This window comes from Lissotriton helveticus, chromosome 8 (genome assembly GCF_964261635.1).
Source record: "Lissotriton helveticus chromosome 8, aLisHel1.1, whole genome shotgun sequence".
NCBI lineage: Eukaryota > Metazoa > Chordata > Amphibia > Caudata > Salamandridae > Lissotriton > Lissotriton helveticus.
This window is the reverse complement of record NC_136069.1, coordinates 107,664,383-107,682,946: the sequence shown is the minus strand read 5'-3', so window position 1 is coordinate 107,682,946 and position 18,564 is coordinate 107,664,383. Positions and strand designations below refer to the sequence as shown.

The 18,564-nt window shown below is 50.5% G+C and overlaps 1 protein-coding gene across 1 annotated transcript in view; it reads left to right on the top strand.

The window, feature by feature from the left end:
- Positions 1 to 18,564, top strand: part of LOC144772418 (E3 ubiquitin-protein ligase TRIM39-like) — a 196,528-nt gene that overhangs the window by 59,732 nt on the left and 118,232 nt on the right. Inside the window, exon 2 of the mRNA XM_078656713.1 lies at positions 16,459 to 16,554. Within this exon, the coding sequence (XP_078512839.1) occupies positions 16,459 to 16,554 (96 nt within the window). The remainder of the gene's footprint in view (positions 1 to 16,458; positions 16,555 to 18,564) is intronic.

Genomic DNA, 18,564 nt, shown 5'->3' with positions numbered 1-18,564 from the left:
GCGCGGGCGGTCAGTTTACGCCGCGGTAGGCTCAAGCCGCTACATGGTATTTAGGTCGAGGTCTAGTAGGTGCTTGTTTCAATCCTTCCTCTGCTTCTTATGAGTGCATGTCAGGTTGGGTAGCTTCCTTTCATCTGGAAGTGTAGGTGCGAGGCGGTTTTATTTTGCGCCTGCGTACGTGTGGTACGGTAGATCTAATTGTGTCCGCACCACCGCGGGCAAGGGCTGCTTTAGCCCTGGTACTTGGGTCGTCACTCGGGACATGGTCATCATGGACCCGGTGATGCGCCAGCCTCGCTACAGCATAACAGCACAAACAGTTTCTGCAAGTCGCTTCTGTGGTTGTCAGTCACTTTTTATAACTTGTCCCGGTAGTGAGAATTCCACTCACACCCCATTCGCAGCATAGAACCCCCCCCCCCCCCCCCCCCCACTTCAGGCATAGCGCTCGTCCTGGGGGCCCCTCCTTGGTTTGGGCAGTTTGGGTGTATCCGGGGTGTCCGGTTTGGCGCCGGAGTGGCACGCACTGTCAGAAGCCTGTTGTATGGTACCTTTCTGTGGTGGTTGGAATTCGGTGTAAATTTTGGGCTGGTTTTGGTGCCGGGTGGCGTGCTCTGGGACAAGTTGGTTTCGGACTATGGCTAGAGCGGAGTCTCGCTGCTTGATTAACATGGTCCTTTTGCCGCCAGGAGTTATGCATGTGGCCCTTCGGTATGTCCGTTAGATGCAGGCGCCATTGATGGCAATTAGTATTGCTGGTCGGTCCGGGTCAGGACTCTGTACTATGGTTTCTACTTCCTCACCGTTCTGGTGCATCAGCGGCCACTAAGCCATATACGTCACAGGGCGCTGCTCATACTAGGGTGGTCATGTTCACACAAGGTACCGAATGGTGTGCGGTGTCAGTCAATTGGGGTAACCCGAGGTAGCGATTTGACCATTTTGATCTGGTCGCTTCAGTTAAGGCATATCCACTCGCGCCTTTGCCAGGGTAGCAGGCGGGGGAGGTAGTTGCACCCATCAAGTGTTGTGGCACAGAAAGTGGAGTACACAGTGGTGGAGCCATTGCGATAGGGTCCGTTGACCTTGGCATGCCCGCTTTACCCGAGGGAGCGCTGCTCATACTAGGGTGGTCATGTTCACACAAGGTACCGAATGGTGTGCGGTGTCAGTCAATTGGGGTAACCCGAGGTAGCGATTTGACCATTTTGATCTGGTCGCTTCAGTTGAGGCATTTCCACCCGCGCCTTAGCCAGGGCAGCAGGCGGGGGAGGTAGTTGCATCTAGCGAGTGTCGTGGCACAAAGTGGTGTACACAGTGGTAGAGCCATTGGCGACAGGGTCCGTTGACCTTGGCATGCCCTCTTACTTTAACCTGGAAGAGGGCACACAGTTGCAGTATGCTCCATTTCTCTGGGCCGGATGTACCAGAGAGCCGCTCTGCACGGCAGGGGTAGAGCTGTTTGCACTGCAGTATTTTGGGGCATCCGCCTTCTGACATCACTTTGGTTAGCGATGTTTACAAATGGGTATTTCCACAGGCTCATGGTCCAGCAGGCGACTCCTGTCACCCTCCTGTTATGGCTGGCAGGTGGCAGTACAGCAATCCATACAGCGAGTAGTTGGTGTTGTAAGATACTGGAATTGCCTTCGCAGGTATTGTGACGGATGTATTATGTCTCCAATGCTGTGGGCACCTGTATCAGTCAAGGCAACCCGTCATGGTGGTGGTTGTATGTCAACCTTTTAGACGAGTTATCCTAGAGGTAGCATGGACTAAGCAGCCTTCAGGCTAATTTCACGAGGGCATGTGTGCCAGCAGTTTCACCTGTGCTTTCCTGTGATCTAATGATGGGACTCCACACAGTTATATATTAAACTTTGATTTTCTGGGGACCGCGCTACGGCAGAAGTTGAAACTTAACCTGGGTGTAGTCTTCTGACACTTTGTGTGAGGGTTGTTGTTGGGTCCAAGTGGCTTGCGCTGGAACTCCATTGTACAAATTAGAAGCGCTAGCAGCTGGGCCCCCCCCCTATTTTGCACTTGGTCATTCACCTGGGGGTATGACCCCTCGTACCTGGTCAGTCTACACTTTTGCTGTAGTGGGATTTTGACCTGGGGGTAATCTGCAGATTAGTGTCAGAGGGGCCTTTACCATTTTGGACCGGATCAGAGGTCTTGTTGAGGTGGAAGGGGTCCACCTCTCTCCTGTCGGTCTGGGTTGTTCCTCTTGTTTTAAAGAGAAGCTCTGTAGAGCGTAGGTTGCAGGTTGCGTAAGTAGCAAAGTGGTGGGGGGCCCGGACGGCGATGGTGGCCGCCGGCCGGGCTGTGGTGGAATTACGGGGCGATCCGGAAGCAGAGAGGTGCAGCACTGTACTTCAGCGGGCACATAGGGGTGCCAGAGCCTAACCTGGAACCTCATGGGAGGCCGGGAACCAGTGTCGGCGCCCCAGTAGTTCTTCGGGCGGTTGTGTGCCTGTGCAACCGGGGGTTTGCCTAGATACGCCCCGCAAGGGCCGTGGGTAGAGTTATTACCATAATGACGCAGCAGATGGGTGGTTCGCCACTGTGCTGCTTGGCTCATCAGGCGGACAGGTGGGGAGAATGCGGCCTGCCCTTGGATCGCCTGTAAGATAACCCACCGTGATTACATAATGTTGTATGTAATAAAATAAACCTGCAGCAACTTTTCCCAATCAGACACTGGTGTCTGTGTGTTATTTGCGGTATGTTGGGGCGGGGGGTGCTGTTGTCCTGATGGGACTATGCGGCTGCCCGAGGCCACCCTGTGGCCATCAGGAGGGTGGGCCCTTAGTCCCAGAGGACTTCCCCTGTCCCCCCTACTTGGGTCAGCCACTCCTCCCCGGGCAGGTGGTGCCCGGCTGGAGCGTGGGCGGGCCAGTGACGCACAGCCGGGGCGGCAGGCTGGCGAGGGGTTTATATTTTCCCCTTGCCATTTTATCAGCCTCTTTGCCGCTCCGGACGTCGCGTGTCGGGTCACGGGACACTCTCTTTTCCCTCCCTACCTCTGACCCTGAGTGTCAGCTAAGGGGGGGGGGTTCCTGTGGGAACTTTAATGTGTTCTTTTTTGTTGCAGGCGGAGTTACGGGGCGATCCGGAAGCAGAGAGGTGCAGCACTGTACTTCAGCGGGCACATAGCGGTGCCAGAGCCTAACCTGGAACCTCATGGGAGGCCGGGAACCCGTGTCGGCGCCCCAGTAATCCTTCGGGCGGTTGTGTGCCTGTGCAACCGGGGGTTTGCCTAGATACGCCCCGCAAGGGGCGTGAGTAGAGTTATTAACATAATGACGCAGCAGATGGGTGGTTCGCCACTGTGCTGCTTGGCTCATCAGGCGGACAGGTGGGGAGAATGCGGCCTGCCCTTGGATCGCCTGTAAGATAACCCACCGTGATTACATAATGTTGTATGTAATAAAATAAACCTGCAGCAACTTTTCCCAATCAGACACTGGTGTCTGTGTGTTATTTGCGGTATGTTGGGGCGGGGGGTGCTGTTGTCCTGATGGGACTATGCGGCTGCCCGAGGCCACCCTGTGGCCATCAGGAGGGTGGGCCCTTAGTCCCAGAGGACTTCCCCTGTCCCCCCTACTTGGGTCAGCCACTCCTCCCCGGGCAGGTGGTGCCCGGCTGGAGCGTGGGCGGGCCAGTGACGCACAGCCGGGGCGGCAGGCTGGCGAGGGGTTTATATTTTCCCCTTGCCATTTTATCAGCCTCTTTGCCGCTCCGGACGTCGCGTGTCGGGTCACGGGACACTCTCTTTTCCCTCCCTACCTCTGACCCTGAGTGTCAGCTAAGGGGGGGGGGTTCCTGTGGGAACTTTAATGTGTTCTTTTTTGTTGCAGGCGGAGTTACGGGGCGATCCGGAAGCAGAGAGGTGCAGCACTGTACTTCAGCGGGCACATAGCGGTGCCAGAGCCTAACCTGGAACCTCATGGGAGGCCGGGAACCCGTGTCGGCGCCCCAGTAATCCTTCGGGCGGTTGTGTGCCTGTGCAACCGGGGGTTTGCCTAGATACGCCCCGCAAGGGGCGTGAGTAGAGTTATTAACATAATGACGCAGCAGATGGGTGGTTCGCCACTGTGCTGCTTGGCTCATCAGGCGGGCAGGTGGCGAGAATGCGGCCTGCCCTTGGATCGCCCTTAAGATAACCCACCGTGATTACATAAGGTTGTATGTAATAAAATAAACCTGCAGAAACTTTTCCCAATCTAACACTGGTGTCTGTGTGTTATTTGCGGGATGTTGGGGCGGAGGGTGCTGTTGTCCTGATGGGACTATGCCATTTATTTCCTGTTTCTATTTCACACGTTCCATGAATGTGGCCGCCGGCTCTCGCCTTATAGCTATAAAGAGGCTCAGGTCCATTCCTGGGCACTCAGAAGGCTCTGCCACTGGGATCCCAAACATTATAAGGGTGGAAGGGGCTTGGATAGGACAATTAGGAATTGAGTGAATGCATTACACAGTTGCAAAATAATTCCATCATTGTGGAAAAGTCCTTCTGGAAATCAGCTGCTGCTGCAATTCATGCGTCATTTCCAATGTTTCAGTCCCCGGTTTTGGTTTGGGAGCAACTGTAACTCGATGGTGGTGTTCATGATTGTAATCACATGTTTAAAATCAATAAAACGTCTATATTACTAGACGCATTACTTAATAAGCATTAGTAAAGTCAATAGGTCTCGCTTTGTGACCTATTTACTTTGCCAATGTATTCTAAACACGCTGCAAAGAATCCCTGATCCTGTGCAAGGTGGATAAAGTTAAACAAGCATTTGTAATGCTATAGGTCGAAACTTTCACCTATTGGTATTGTAAATGACAATGCTTTGTATGTATGTGCACTTTGTACTCAAAGTCATTGTTTGAAGAATTTCAAAACACATAAATAAGAGGCATTGTCATTTACAATGCTAATCGCTCAATCTCGCAAATGCGAGACCTATTTCATTGCAAATGCTTGTTTGTAAGTAAGACTGCACTCCATGGGGGCGTGGCTTAGACATCCATCATGGTGGATGAAGCCTAGTGAAGCTTCGACCGCCCAAGCCATAATCTGCAATAATCCACCGATATCCCTCTCCTGAGTGAGCCAAATCCACTGCTCCTGCACTCGGAGCAAAGAGGCGTCCTTGATCCTGGCGCCGTGGCTGATCTGACACCGAGAGTGGACACTACAGGTGACAGAGGAGTCATGGCCTAGTGCCCGGTCCAGCGCTGTAGGACGAGATTGTGCTGTCTCGGGCGCCCGGCGTTGTGAGTGCGGCCCAAGATGAAGCCGGAGTGCTGCCTAACCCTGGGCGTAGTACTATGCTACTCTCGCGGAGCGTGCGTAGTTTGCTCTACTACGCGAATTGCACATAGCACAGTGCAAAAACAAGTAGTGGGCATTCTTTGCTTGCTCACGGTCCTCAACATTAAGTTGGCGACTGCGAACGAGCAAAATCAACATCCCGGAGAGACTATTTCCTCGTTTACAATCAGCAACATCAAGTTGCCGATCGCGAGCGTGGAAAATACACCTCCCGGCGAGATTCTCAACGCGGGGAGGTCAGGTTTCTCATTGCGAGTGGTCACGTATGCTCGCGACCCTCGCTATGAGATACTACCAGTCCGCGTTGAGAAAGCTGCAGCTCGAGTACAAATCTACTTGAGCGGCAGAAAACAAGTGCTTGCACTGTGCAAGATGCCGTTTGCAATGACTGCAAAGTGCGGACAAGCATCTGGCTCTGTGCAATTAGTGCAAACAGCATTTCCCTACCGCACTACGCAGTTCGCGTAGCTACACGTAGCGTGTGTTGTGCGAAGTGTACTTCGCGTAACTACCCATAGCGCCACTATGCAAACTAGCACTTCGCGTAACTACGCATAACGCTACTACGCAAACTACGCCCAGGGTTAGTGCTGCCCACGCGGGACTTGCTGACGACTCTGGTACCGAGGCTATCGCGGCTGGAGCCAGATCTGGGTCCTGGTCGCGGGTGCCTGGAAGATCCTGAAGGCCCTGCGGGGCTCGTGGGAGGCCCTCATGTGTGTTGTGCGGCGGTGCACCAGGCAGTTGGGGCCCTTGATGGCTGGGGCATAGTCATTGGCCCCCACACAGAAGACTCGCCCACATCAAAGGGCCTCAGATGCGAGAGGTAGTGCAGCGTCCTCGAGGTAGACCCTGTGCAGCTCAAAGGGGCCCTGCGGGCACCTTGAGCCGTGGGTGTGCCCCGCGGGGCCGGGTGCCACCCCAGGGATTCCCAGCGACCCAGGTGTGCCGGAGCAGACGGTGACACTGACTGTGCCCGGGCTGACCCTGTTGACGCATCTTCGTGGCTGGCTGGGCCTGAGGGCCTTGAGAAGAGACCTGCTTATGGTCTGGGCTGAGCCAGTAGGGGTGCTTGGGCCCGCCCGCTCCTACCATCCTGCTAGGGGGGGCTCGTGGGGCTCAAGAGGACCAAGACACAGCAGTGGAGGCAGGCATTGGGGCCCACTGTCTGGGGCTCGAGCTGCCTGGAAGACGACGCTGCAGCAGAGCGATGACCCCTGGGCCTGTGCTGAGGGTGTTGCGGCCCGGCTGATGGTATAGCAGAGGTGGACCTTCACATAAGGGGCCTGCTGAGGAGATGTGCCACTATTCCACTGGGCTGCCGGACGGGGCCAACTTCTCTCACTGAACACATGGAATGCAGCAAGTAGGCCAGTGGTACGGAGCTTATACTTTTACCCCCACCACCCCAGAGGAACAGGGCCTACTGGGGATCTCCCCTGATGTCGCGTGGTGGCCTTCCCTGGAGTGGATACTGAACCACCCCATTGAGGGCTGGTGGAGTGGCCACCCACACTTGAAAGCTGTGGGCCAGGCTCCACAACATCCTGGAGGGACAACGGGGCACCTAGGTGGCAGGTCGACTAGCGGAGATACCTGCCAGAATCCTCCACTGAAGGAAATACAATCCGGAGCAGGGTAGAGACTGTACCATGGCTCCCCCTCCCCACCTCCCCTTGTTCATCATGGCCATGGATAAACCAGCGGGCCCCACCTCCAAGCAAAGCACCCTGGATCAGTTTGCAACAGCCCCTGGTGGTGCAAGCAACACTGACACCAAGAGCCCTCTTTCTAACAACGCCGCTGAGTGCTGGCCGCGAGCACTCAGGTCCGTGGTACCCTAGACACAAAGATCAGTGCTGTGGGTTTGGGGGCCTCCTTTCTGCGTCAAGATTATAGAAAGGCTGTGGATCGTATCTAGGCCTGGGCGGTGAACTTCGCTTCATTCGCAGTGTTTGCAGAGTTTTCTGCACTCCGTGGAGCTCACGGAGTGCAGAAAACTCCGCTTCGTGATGTGCAGTGGAGTTTTTTCCCCACTTGCGAACGGTAAGTTTGCGATCCCAAACAGTAAGTTCACGAGCGCGAGCTTCAGCTCGGGTAGAATTTCTAGCCGAGCAGTAGGAATACCAGCACAAACTGCAGTGCACACTGCACTCCGCCTTTATATAGGTGGAAACCCATGTTTTCGACGGTGGAGGACACAGTTGCAGCCCTGCAAAAAAAGGTGACGTCCCGCTTTGAAGATGCAGAGGGCCACTCCTTATGCAATAACCTGAACTTCAATGGCTTTCCGTAGGGGTGCAAGGGCTCCTCCATGGAACGCTTTCTCTCGCAGTGGTTGAGATCCCTCCTGCTTAAAGACTCCTTATCCTCCTGTTTCATGGTGGAGAGAGCCCACAGGGCATTGACTAGGAAACCCGGGCAGTAATTGCCATGCTGCTGAATTATGTAGACCCGGACACCATCCTTCAATATGCAAGAACCCACAGGAATTAAACTGCTCTACAATTCGCAGAACATAATGATCTTCCCACACTACACCCACCGGCTGCAGCAGCGCCAGTCATTTACAGCCTTCAAACGCAGACTTAGAGAACTCAATGTGCAGTATATGCTGTTGTACCCAGCCTGAATGAGAATAACATATAATTCTAAATCTCTCTTCTTTGATACGCTGGAAGCCTACGGACTCAACATCGTGTCATATGCAGACGACACCCAGCTCATCCTCTCCCTATCCAACAAGCCCAACACCGCCAGACGCAACTTTCGAGAAGGCATGGAAGCCGTCGCCAAATGGATGAAAAACAGCTGCCTACAACTAAACACCAACAAAACAGAAGTACTCATCATGGGCCCAAACCCCGACGCCTGGAGTGACACCTGGTGGCCCACCGCCCTCGGAAACCCGCCAACCCCCACAGACCACGCACGCAACCTGGGAATCATCCTGGACTCCGAGCTCAAAATGGACTGCCAGATCAACTCTGTCTCATCTTACTGCTTCCACACCCTCCGCCTCCTTCGTAAGACCTTCAAATGGATCCCCCTCGAACACCGAAAGACAGTCACTCACGCCCTGGTCACCAGCAGACTCGACTACGGCAACGCACTCTACGCCGGAATAAACAAAAACCTCATCCGCAAGCTACAGAACATCCAGAACGCCGCCGCAAGACTGGTTCTCAACCTGCCAAAACACTGCCACATCTCCCAGCACCTGCGCACACTCCACTGGCTCCCCGTCGAGGCGAGAATCACCTTTAAGATGCTCACCCACGCACACAAGGCCCTCCACGGCACCGGACCAGCATACCTGAACAGTCGACTCAAATTCCACGCACCCCAAAGGACCCTACGATCAGCCCAGCTTTCCTACGCTGTGGTCCCCCGCACCAGAAAGACCAGATCGGGAGGCCGCTCCTTCTCCTTCCTCGCGGCCAAAGCATGGAACGCCCTTCCGCTCCACCTCAGACAGACAACATCGCTCCCCATCTTCGCAAGAAACCTCAAAACGTGGCTCTTCGACAGACCCCCTCCTTGATGGAATGGAACCTGCACCCCAATCCAACCCCCCCCCCACCCCTAGCGCCTTGAGACCCGTACGGGTGAGTAGTCGCGCTTTAACAAACTCCTGATTGATTGATTGGAAGCAATCTTCACTTATGCCGGCGAGACAGTACATCTAAATTACACACCCCGCCGCCTCTGGAGTCTAACTCCTCGTAGGGTACACATAGGAATCGTCCGACGAGGATCAACTCCAAAAGGCGGTACTGGTCGAGGTCTAACTGGCGCTCCCAGACACAGGGCAACGAGTCGTGAATGCAGTGGGACTGCTCCTGCCTCTTCTGCCCATGGCTTTGACTGAGGATATTTATCACCCTGAAGACTATGGCTCACTTAGAGAGCAAATATGGCTTGGGGGCCTGGAGCCACTAACACCCCCTGAACAATTATGTTTAAGTTTTGTCGGAAGTTTGGGTTCTATTGGCAGAGGTACCCTGGCAACCCCTGTTGGGGCCTTGGGCTCTCGCCAACCGCAACAGATACTCCTTGTTGGTGGAGGTATTGGGGTGGGGTTTGGGTGGCGGGGATGTTTAGATTTCCTGGACTCGAGTTATTTTAGTTCACACATAGGCACAGGGAGCCCAGTACATTTTCACCCGCTCATCCTAGCTGGGAACCTCCCTAGATGACAGATGACCGCGCACACAAGTAATTCCCTGCCTGGGGGTCTGAACTTTATAATGTGGAACATTAGAGCGATGCTCAATAAAATAAAGAGCTGTCCTTCAGCAAGCCAATCGCTAGGGAGCGGCTATACTCCTACTGAAAGAGGCCCATCTACTAGGCAAAAAAGCCCCATGTCTTGTCCGGTTTGGTTATGACACAGTAGATCACTCCGGGTTCACAGGCGGCTGTCGTGGAACGGCCATTCTGGTGCACCGCAGTATCCCCTTCACTCTGTCCAAACTCTGGTCAGATCCAGGGGAACTATACACCATAGCGACCGGTACATTATACAGCAAAACAATAACCATAGGCAGCGTTTACGCCCCTCCCCCTTTAGGAAACACTTTCATTGACAAAATCACCCCACTGTGGGGAGAACTCCCGGATGGCCTAATACTGGGCGTACATTGAAGCCATGTCAACCTTGGACCGCCGACGTGAGTCAGGACAGGCACCAATCTGGGGAGAATCCAAACTCCACCAGCCACCACCACACCTGGGTGAAATGCCTGCCACGTTCCTTTCAGCAGTACATTACTCCCTATCCAGATTTGACTACTTCTTCTTACCATGCAGCCACATACATAGGGCCTCACACGTCTATCCTGCCCAGAGGCCTCTCCGACCACCCCCGGATCTACTTAGACTCCACATTGGGCAAACAAACCCCCCCTTTGGATGATGCTTGTCACCCTGGCACCTCGGCGACCCGGGTTACCAAGACGTTCTCCGACAGGCAATTACAGACTATCTATTGTCCAATTTGGCCACTGCCCCCTCCAGTGTTATACTGTGGAAAGCCCTTAAACCCATTGTTCCCGGGGTGGACATCAACTTTAATGCAGGGAAAAACGCAAGCGCCTTGCACAAATAGGAGACCTAGAAAATCCAAAGCTGCAGAGACCTCAGGCCCAATACCGCAATGCAGCCTCCTCCAAGTACAACAACAAATCCATCAGCATCTCACTAATGAGATGTCTGAGATCTGGTTAGCGACCCAACATAGGATTTATCAATGGGGTGACAAATCCAACAAAATGCTTCATCGTTTTTGTCAAGCGGCGATGTCCCCCGCCTCGGTGTCGGCACTGCGAAACTTTGTACTTTGTACCTCCCCGACACAGTCGTCCAAGGGCCAACTATGCCTCCTTATACGAGCAGAAGGAACTCATATCGCGCGTGACAATAGGGGAATTTCCAACAGACAGATCACCCCAAAATCTCCCAGACCACCTGCGCGACCAGCTAGATGCCCCCATTACCACAGAGGAACTCGGTGCGGCTTTATCCAACATGCACGTCGGTCGCGCGCCTGGCCCCAATGGCTTTTAATGACTTCCTAGTGACACATGGCGCAGCTCGGCCACATCTTTTGGATGCACTCCATGAGGCTCTGGAGCTGCACATCTTACTTCCTGATTGGTGCCATGCCGAGATAGTGGTGTTCCTTAAACCAGGCCAACCCCCAGAAGAACCATCTTCTTACCACCCCATCCTCCTCCTAAATTTGAACCCAAACTGATGGGTAAGGTCCTTGCTGACCGCCTCCACACGTGTATCCACAAACTGATCCACCCCGACCAGGCCAGCTTCATGCTGCACCGGTCTACCCAGCACAATATTAGGCAGGTTCACAATGCCATTGTGAAGGCCCCGGAGCTGGGCTGCCCTGCGGCCATTCTTTTGGCTGATATAGATAAGGCGTTTGATTCCCTGAGTTGGACATATTTTTTTCAGCTCCTCTGATCTCTCAAATTTGGCCTACGCTTTTTGTCCTACATACAATTATTACACACAGAGCTCTCAGCCTCTGTACGGGTAGCAGGCTTCTGGTCAGCACCCTTCCCAATACGTCGGGGTTTTACGCAGGGTTGCCCCCTGCATTCATTGCGATTTGTGCTCGCCACAGAGCCCTTAGCCACATTGGTGCAGTGGGACCCATTAATTTGTGGGTATGAATGGTCACAAGACCAGTCCGACAGTATTGCGCTATATGCAGACAAGGTATTATTTTTAACCGATCCCGGATTTTCCCGATACTTTGGGTGTTTGGGGAGACCTCCAGCCTTGGAGACAATCCAGCGAAGTCAGTGTTATTTCCAGTTTGCGGTCACCATGGGCGCGTCTCATGGGCTTCGCAGTTCTCTCACGCAACCAAGGGCTTCAAATATCCGGGGGTCTTCATCTCGCCTTGTCCCACGATATCTTTGGCACATAATATCAATCCACGCACGTGGTTCGCCCAGGTTAATGCACATCTTAACAATTTCCCATGGGGAGGGGGCATCGTCCGTGTTGCGCTACGAACCTGCACCCAGTCGACGTACTGTGGCGGGATTGCGGTGGCCGATATATATGCCTACTATGTGGAATCTCATCTGTTGAATATCAACGAGTGGTGGTACAGCTCATACACCGATCCAGCGTTTGCTGTGGAGTGACATGCAATAAAGGGTACCCCCCCTTGAGCCTCCTCCACAGTCGTAAAAGCCTTGGCCACTCAACCCCCACCTGCAGAACTGTCATCCAGCTCTGACGTTATATCGTGAATAAAATGGGCTGGGACGGGTGCCTGCCGCAGACAGCCCCTCTGTGGCAGGGTACCTACCTGCGACCTGTTGCTGGACTTCCAGGCCTCCGAGCCTGGGACCTCATTGGAATCTCTACCCTGAGTGACATTCTGCTGGGACCCACTCTCAAATCGTTTCAGCAACTGCAGATAGAATTCCACTTGCACTGGACACAGTTTTACAAATATCTGCAGCTGAGACACGCCCTGACTCCCCTAATCTGTTCGCTGGAGGTCTACCAGAATTTCACACCCTAGAGCACAGTTCTTTAAACTGTGGGGTGCACCCCCCTGTGGGGCGTGGATGGGTTCCCAGGGGGGCGCAATTCCTCTGCAAGCACATGTAAATGAAGACGCCTGGAAGTGTAGCGATGTTTATCTGCTGTATTTCCAGGCTGTCTTCCTTTACTCCGAAGCCCTCAGAGTTGCCGTGGGGCCAGAGGTCAGTGGGGGGTTTGGCGCAGTGTCTGGAGTCTTATTAAGACTCCAGCACAACTGAGTATTTCACAGGTCTTTAAAGACCATTTAAATACCTTCAGGAACTGGTTACCGAAGCTTAGTTTTTTTTCTTTTTCCTGGGCCCCGACTCTGCCTATTCCTTACAATTGTATTATAAATGTACTGCTGTAGGGAGGAAATGCATTTCATGAAAAGGAGTACAAAAAAGGGTTGCCAATAGAAAAAATGCCAGCCTTGTATGTTTAAAGAGCCTGCCAAGACCCTGCTTTGACACTAAATATGGTCTTAAATAAAAAAGTATGTATTCATTTGTAAAGTGACTTTCTGTCTGTTCCTTTCATTTTCAGACATGAATCATTCAGGCAGCCCTAGAACACATTTAAAAGTGTTTTATATTTGCTTTTAAAAGAGCGCACAGATAAGTGCTGAAAATAGGGCTTTAGGTGAATGTTTATTTTTGTAATGTCTGCAACATCAAAATAATGAGCTGGCAACCCTAATCAGAAGACTGGAAGTTTGTTGCGGGATCAGCACATTATTTTATTTCACCCTCGATTCCCTGATTAATTCCATAATAGCAATAGTTTAACTTATATCTGAAACCCAACACCACATCAATAACATGCTGATTAACTTCAAGTGTCTGGGAATTCACCCTGCATTCAGACAACTCAGTGCTCATTCTCACCCTTCACTTTCACACTCACCCTGCACTCTCAGCACATAGTCAGGGTTTTCCCGCATTTGCCACATAATCCATCATCTGCAGCATAATTTGCAGATTTAAAAATGCAGCAAAACAGGTTACCTCGCAGTGGAAGGCCCTTTCTAAAGGTAGACTGGTCACCTTTCTGTTGCTTATTGCTATATGTGGGTGTTAATGTGGTACTTATGAGGGGCAATAAAGGCCAGGACAATGTTAACAAGTGTAAAAATAGCAAAATAGTGCAGTTATGCTATCACAAAATATGCAGCATAATTCGCCTTTGCTTGCTGCAGAATTGCCAACCATGCTGCATAATTTGGCCTTCTTCAGCCGCATAATTCCAATGGCCCTGTTTATAGTGCTATGAGGTCCCAGACTGTAGCAGAGAGCACTGTGAATATGTAAGTCATTATTTTAAAACAGTATTTACATACTCTAAGCTAGGCTGCTGCAAAATGATGCAGTGATTGAGAAGTTCTTATAAAATATACTTTTTAGTAATAAGTAATCAAACTGTATCTAATGCAGACATTTTTGTAAGTGTCTCCACTATTCCAGATCCCAGCTGATAACTCCTTTACATTACATCTTAAAAAGAATAGATCTTTGCCACCATAAAGCTTTAAGCAGATCCACTGGAATTATTCAGCAGAAGAGGACAACATTATGTGGCAGATTTGACTAAATTATGCGGCAAGAAAAGGTAAATTATGTGGCACAATGCGCCACATTGTGTGGTTGGCATTACTTCATTATTTTGTCATTTTAACTCACGGTAACCCTGTCAGGGGAAGTATTTCACCTCATTAGTACCAGTTTAACACCCAAATACAGCAGAAAGCAACTACAAGATTACCAGTCAATCTTTGCAAAGGGCCTTCCACTGCTCCGGAACATGTTGCAAATGCACTAAACTGATAATTATGTGGAAAAAGCAGCTACTGCAGAAACTCATAATTTCAGTGGCCCTGTCTTTAAGTGACTCAATCAATTAATGGCTGGTAAGAAGGCTGGTTTCTTTTTTAACTTTCTGCACTACCCCCACACACTTTCAGGCACAGGCATCTCAAAGTTAGTATTAACCATTCAGGGGAAGTTTTTTGTGTGAAAGCAGAGTCCATGGGGTGGCAGGTAGAAGGCCAGCAGGGTTGCATTCAGATGCAGAGCCCTAATCATCTCGATCCTTGGGGCCTCACAGAAATGGTCTAGGAAAGCAGCAAGGTTCAAAGATATTGTCAGAGAAGGCCCAGAATAAGGAGCACTGTATGCAGACTCATTTTTATGTTTACAAATGGCCAGAGACCGCTTCTTCAGAGAGATACCCCAAAGAAGGTGACAATATAAGTGTGTTTGTTTTTTTAAAAGGTCAATCATTAGTGAAGCTGGTACTGCTGCCAAGTGTGTAAGTGGCCACTGCTGGTTATCATAAAGGAGCAGATGCAGCAGGACTGGGGGGCAGGAATTTGGGGGGCCCACTGCATCACAAGTATGACTGTCTACCTTTAAAAAAGGGGCATCAGAGCTTTTTTTTTTTTCGTAGAGTTTTATATAGCGCGAACTAGACCCGAACTGAATCAGGTATCAGAGCGCTTTACATAGCACCAGCTACGTTACATGAGGACACGCATTCATTTTAGGCACGGGGAGATTAAGTGATTTGCCCAAAATCACAGGAGGTTTTTTGGCGTTGTTACCGAGACTCGAACCCAGATCCCCAGTTCCGAGGTCCAGCGCCCTAGCCGTTGGCCAACTCCTCTCCCATTCCTATAGTTCTTTCAAGCATTAGGACAGAGGTGATGATCCTTCATGGTGGGGACGAGGTAAACGAGGCAGAGGAGATAGCCTGCTATTCAGGACTGCAGTTATCATTAGTGCAGCAGGTATTGTTGCATTTGGGTCAAAGAGTATGAGGGGCTCACAACACCCCAATTATAGGGAGTAGTTTGTTTGGGATATCTGTTTTTGTTTGATGCATTTGCCGTCTATAAGTCTCATATTTGGGGCGGTTCATAAGCTGTAGAAAAAGTATTCCTGAAATCATCTCATAAGCCCGCTCCCTGCACGCAGCTATGTCCCTCCCGCTCCCCCAATCATTCCCATAAAGTTTTGGAGGGGGGCCCGACCTCAAAACATTTTGCTTAGGGGGGGCTCAGAGTAAAAAAAGTTTGAAGACCTCTGCCCTAGAGGGACGTTTACTAATGGGGGATCTTGGCCCGCATAAGATCCGGCTAATCTACCAGACACTGACTATCCATATCCAAACCACAGTACAAAATACCCGAGATGCGTGGGAAGCCGACATCCCCGACCTTACAGACGATGCCTGGACTGAGGCTCTAGCTAGTCACGAGTTGCCACTATAACTACATGTTACAGCATAATCCATGTTAAATACCTCCACTGAGCATACTACACACGCTCCCCCTTCTGGAGGATGGGCGTTATCCAGTCCCCCATATGTCTCAGATGCGGAGAATTGGAGGGGACCTTCCTACACACGGTCTGGAGCTGTGGAGCAATGTAACCATTTTGGCATGCCTGGGTCGGGTCCTGTACTGGCGTCTTCCATTCGATCCCAAGCTTTCCTTGATTCACAGCACCGAAGGGATAGGGGGGAATCGCTATAAACATCTACTATTTTTGGGCCTCACACTTGCCAAGCGGGGCATTGCCCAAACATGGAAGGGTACCTCCCCTCCATCAATGGGTGGGTGGAGAAAGGCCGCGGACAAATGCATGGAGGCTGAAATCTGAGTGTATCAGGCGTGTGGTTGTCCACGAGAATATGGTCTCACTGGGCAACATACCGCAGTAAAGACTTGCCTCCCCTCAGACCCTCCCTAAACGAGGCAATCAAATCAAACTGGACCAATATTTAGGTAAGATGAGTCGCTCTGTCATCTAAACATGTACACCTGAACATTTTACTGATAGTGAAACATATAGTAACCTGTGCCAAGTTTAGTTATTGGGCCTGTATGTTCACAGGCAATGTTTGAATATAATTGGTACCATCTCATATAAACTGTATCCAAAATGTATGGTTCGAGCACCGCCCGCTATGTACTGTTAAAGTCAATAAAATGTATTAATAATAAAAAAAGACTGCACTCCATATATCTACACTTATTTCTGGCACTTTTATCTCTGCAGGCAAAACTTCAAGAGTGGCAGCGTCTTCTGAAGAATGAGGACAAATATGTTCAGGAGTCTAAAATCAAGGAAGAAGAACAGTATCAAACCATGAGGGTGAGTGCTGTGTCTCTGTGTATGTCCCTGCCCATGTCTTTTTGTGATCTCTTAGAGTTAAAGAACACAGAGGCTGATGAGTCACCCTACAAACTGTGTCATGGTCCCCAGCAAATTAATATACTGACAGGAGTCACTGCACTTGGATATTGGGAATGCATTCGGCCAAGGGTTCATCCTAAAAAAATCATAAAATCAAGAATTACTCTTCTGATACTAAGGTAGTACTTACACACTCACACTGTGTGTGTTAGAGTATGTGCACAGGTGTGGCATTATCTGACTGTGAGTATGTGCCAGTGTGTGTGTGTGTGTGTGCGCGTGCATGTGTGTGCACGTGCATGTTCACACTTAGACACGTGTCTAAGTATTTGTTCAAGTATGGATGGCCCTGGAGTTATCTGATGGAGTGAATGCATGTCTGAGCATCTCTATATCTGTCTGTTTTTTGGGCTTGGATTAGTGCTTGTGTGTATGCATATGTAGGTTTTGAGACACAGAGTATGCAAATACATGTGTGTGTCTTTGTGCATGTGTGGTTGAGAGTTGTGTATGCTTTAGTCTGTGGGTTTGTGGATGCTTCTATGAGTTTGCGTATCACAAGGTGTGATATATGCATACGTCTGGAGTTACACAACCATGAGATTTTATATCGACCGCAAATTGACCTTTGAGACGCATGCTAACACCACGGGGGCTCTTGTTTCTACATCATTGGTCTTCTGCGCAGGATCTTTCCCCTTCTTCCCACATCCACCAAGAAAACGCTGATGCAGGCTTTAGTACTTAGTAGACTAGACTACTGTAATGCCCTCCTGTTTTCAGCTAACGGAGCCTCCATAAAGAGATTAAAGGTAGTCCAGAATACTGCTGCCCGCCTCACTGTAGACGCTCCAGCCAGAACACCCTCAGCACCTCTCCTGAGTCAACTTCACTGGCTCCCCATACTAAAGAGAGTAAAGTTCAAAATAGGCTGTACGATTCATAAAGCTCTCAGTGGGCAAGGGCCTATATATCTGACTAGTAAACTGGCCCCCTATTCCCCCAAGCGCTCACTCAGATCCAGCACGGAGCTTCTGATCACCACCCGAGGATCAAAAAGGCGCGCAGTGGAGGCAAAGCATTCTCTTACCTGAGCCCAGTGTTTTGGAATAGTCTGCCGGTCCATCTAAGGGCCTGTTCTAATCTGGCCCAATTTAGAAAGATGTTAAAAACATACTTCTTCTAAACCTTCTGATCTTGTTATTCCGTCTAGTCTCAAGCGCCGAGATACCCTCATGGGTGATTCAGCGCTATACAAATCAATAAACATTAAAAAAACATAAACATAAAAAAAATGCATCTTTGTGTGAGTATATATGTATGGATGTGTAATTCTGTGCCTACATGGACTGAAGATCCATCTGTGAGTCTTTACAAGGTTTGTGTGTGAGTGTGCACATTAATGTGTGCATTTGTAGGAGTGTGTACCTCTGGGAGTGTGTATGCATGGATCTGGAGTTATACATCTGTGTGACGTTATATGCATCTGTGTGAGAGTATATATATGCATGGATGTGTGCCTCTGTGCTGTGAGTCTGTGCATGCATGGACTGAGGATATCCACCTGTGAGTTTGTACAAGGTTTGTGTGTGAGTCTGGAAATGTATGTGTGGTTCTGTGTGGGTGTGTACCTCTTTGGGTTGTGTATGCGGGGATCAGTAATGATCTATACATCCATCAGACTGAGCAAGTCTGGTGTAAGCCCCTTCCTAAACAAAGGTTTTATCAGTGTAATCATGCTATGGTATTGTATATACATCAACAAACCACAGAACATCCAAGAGAGTTCATCTAAGTAAAAAACAATGATCAACCACAGTACATCAGAGCACACCCGCTCACTATATCTATGATCCAACAAGATAATGAGACAAAAAATGGTGGAGATTCTTCCACAAGATGCGTTCCAATTGTCCTTGTCAAGTGTCCTTTCAATAAAGTTTCAAGCACAATCCTGAATCAGGTCTT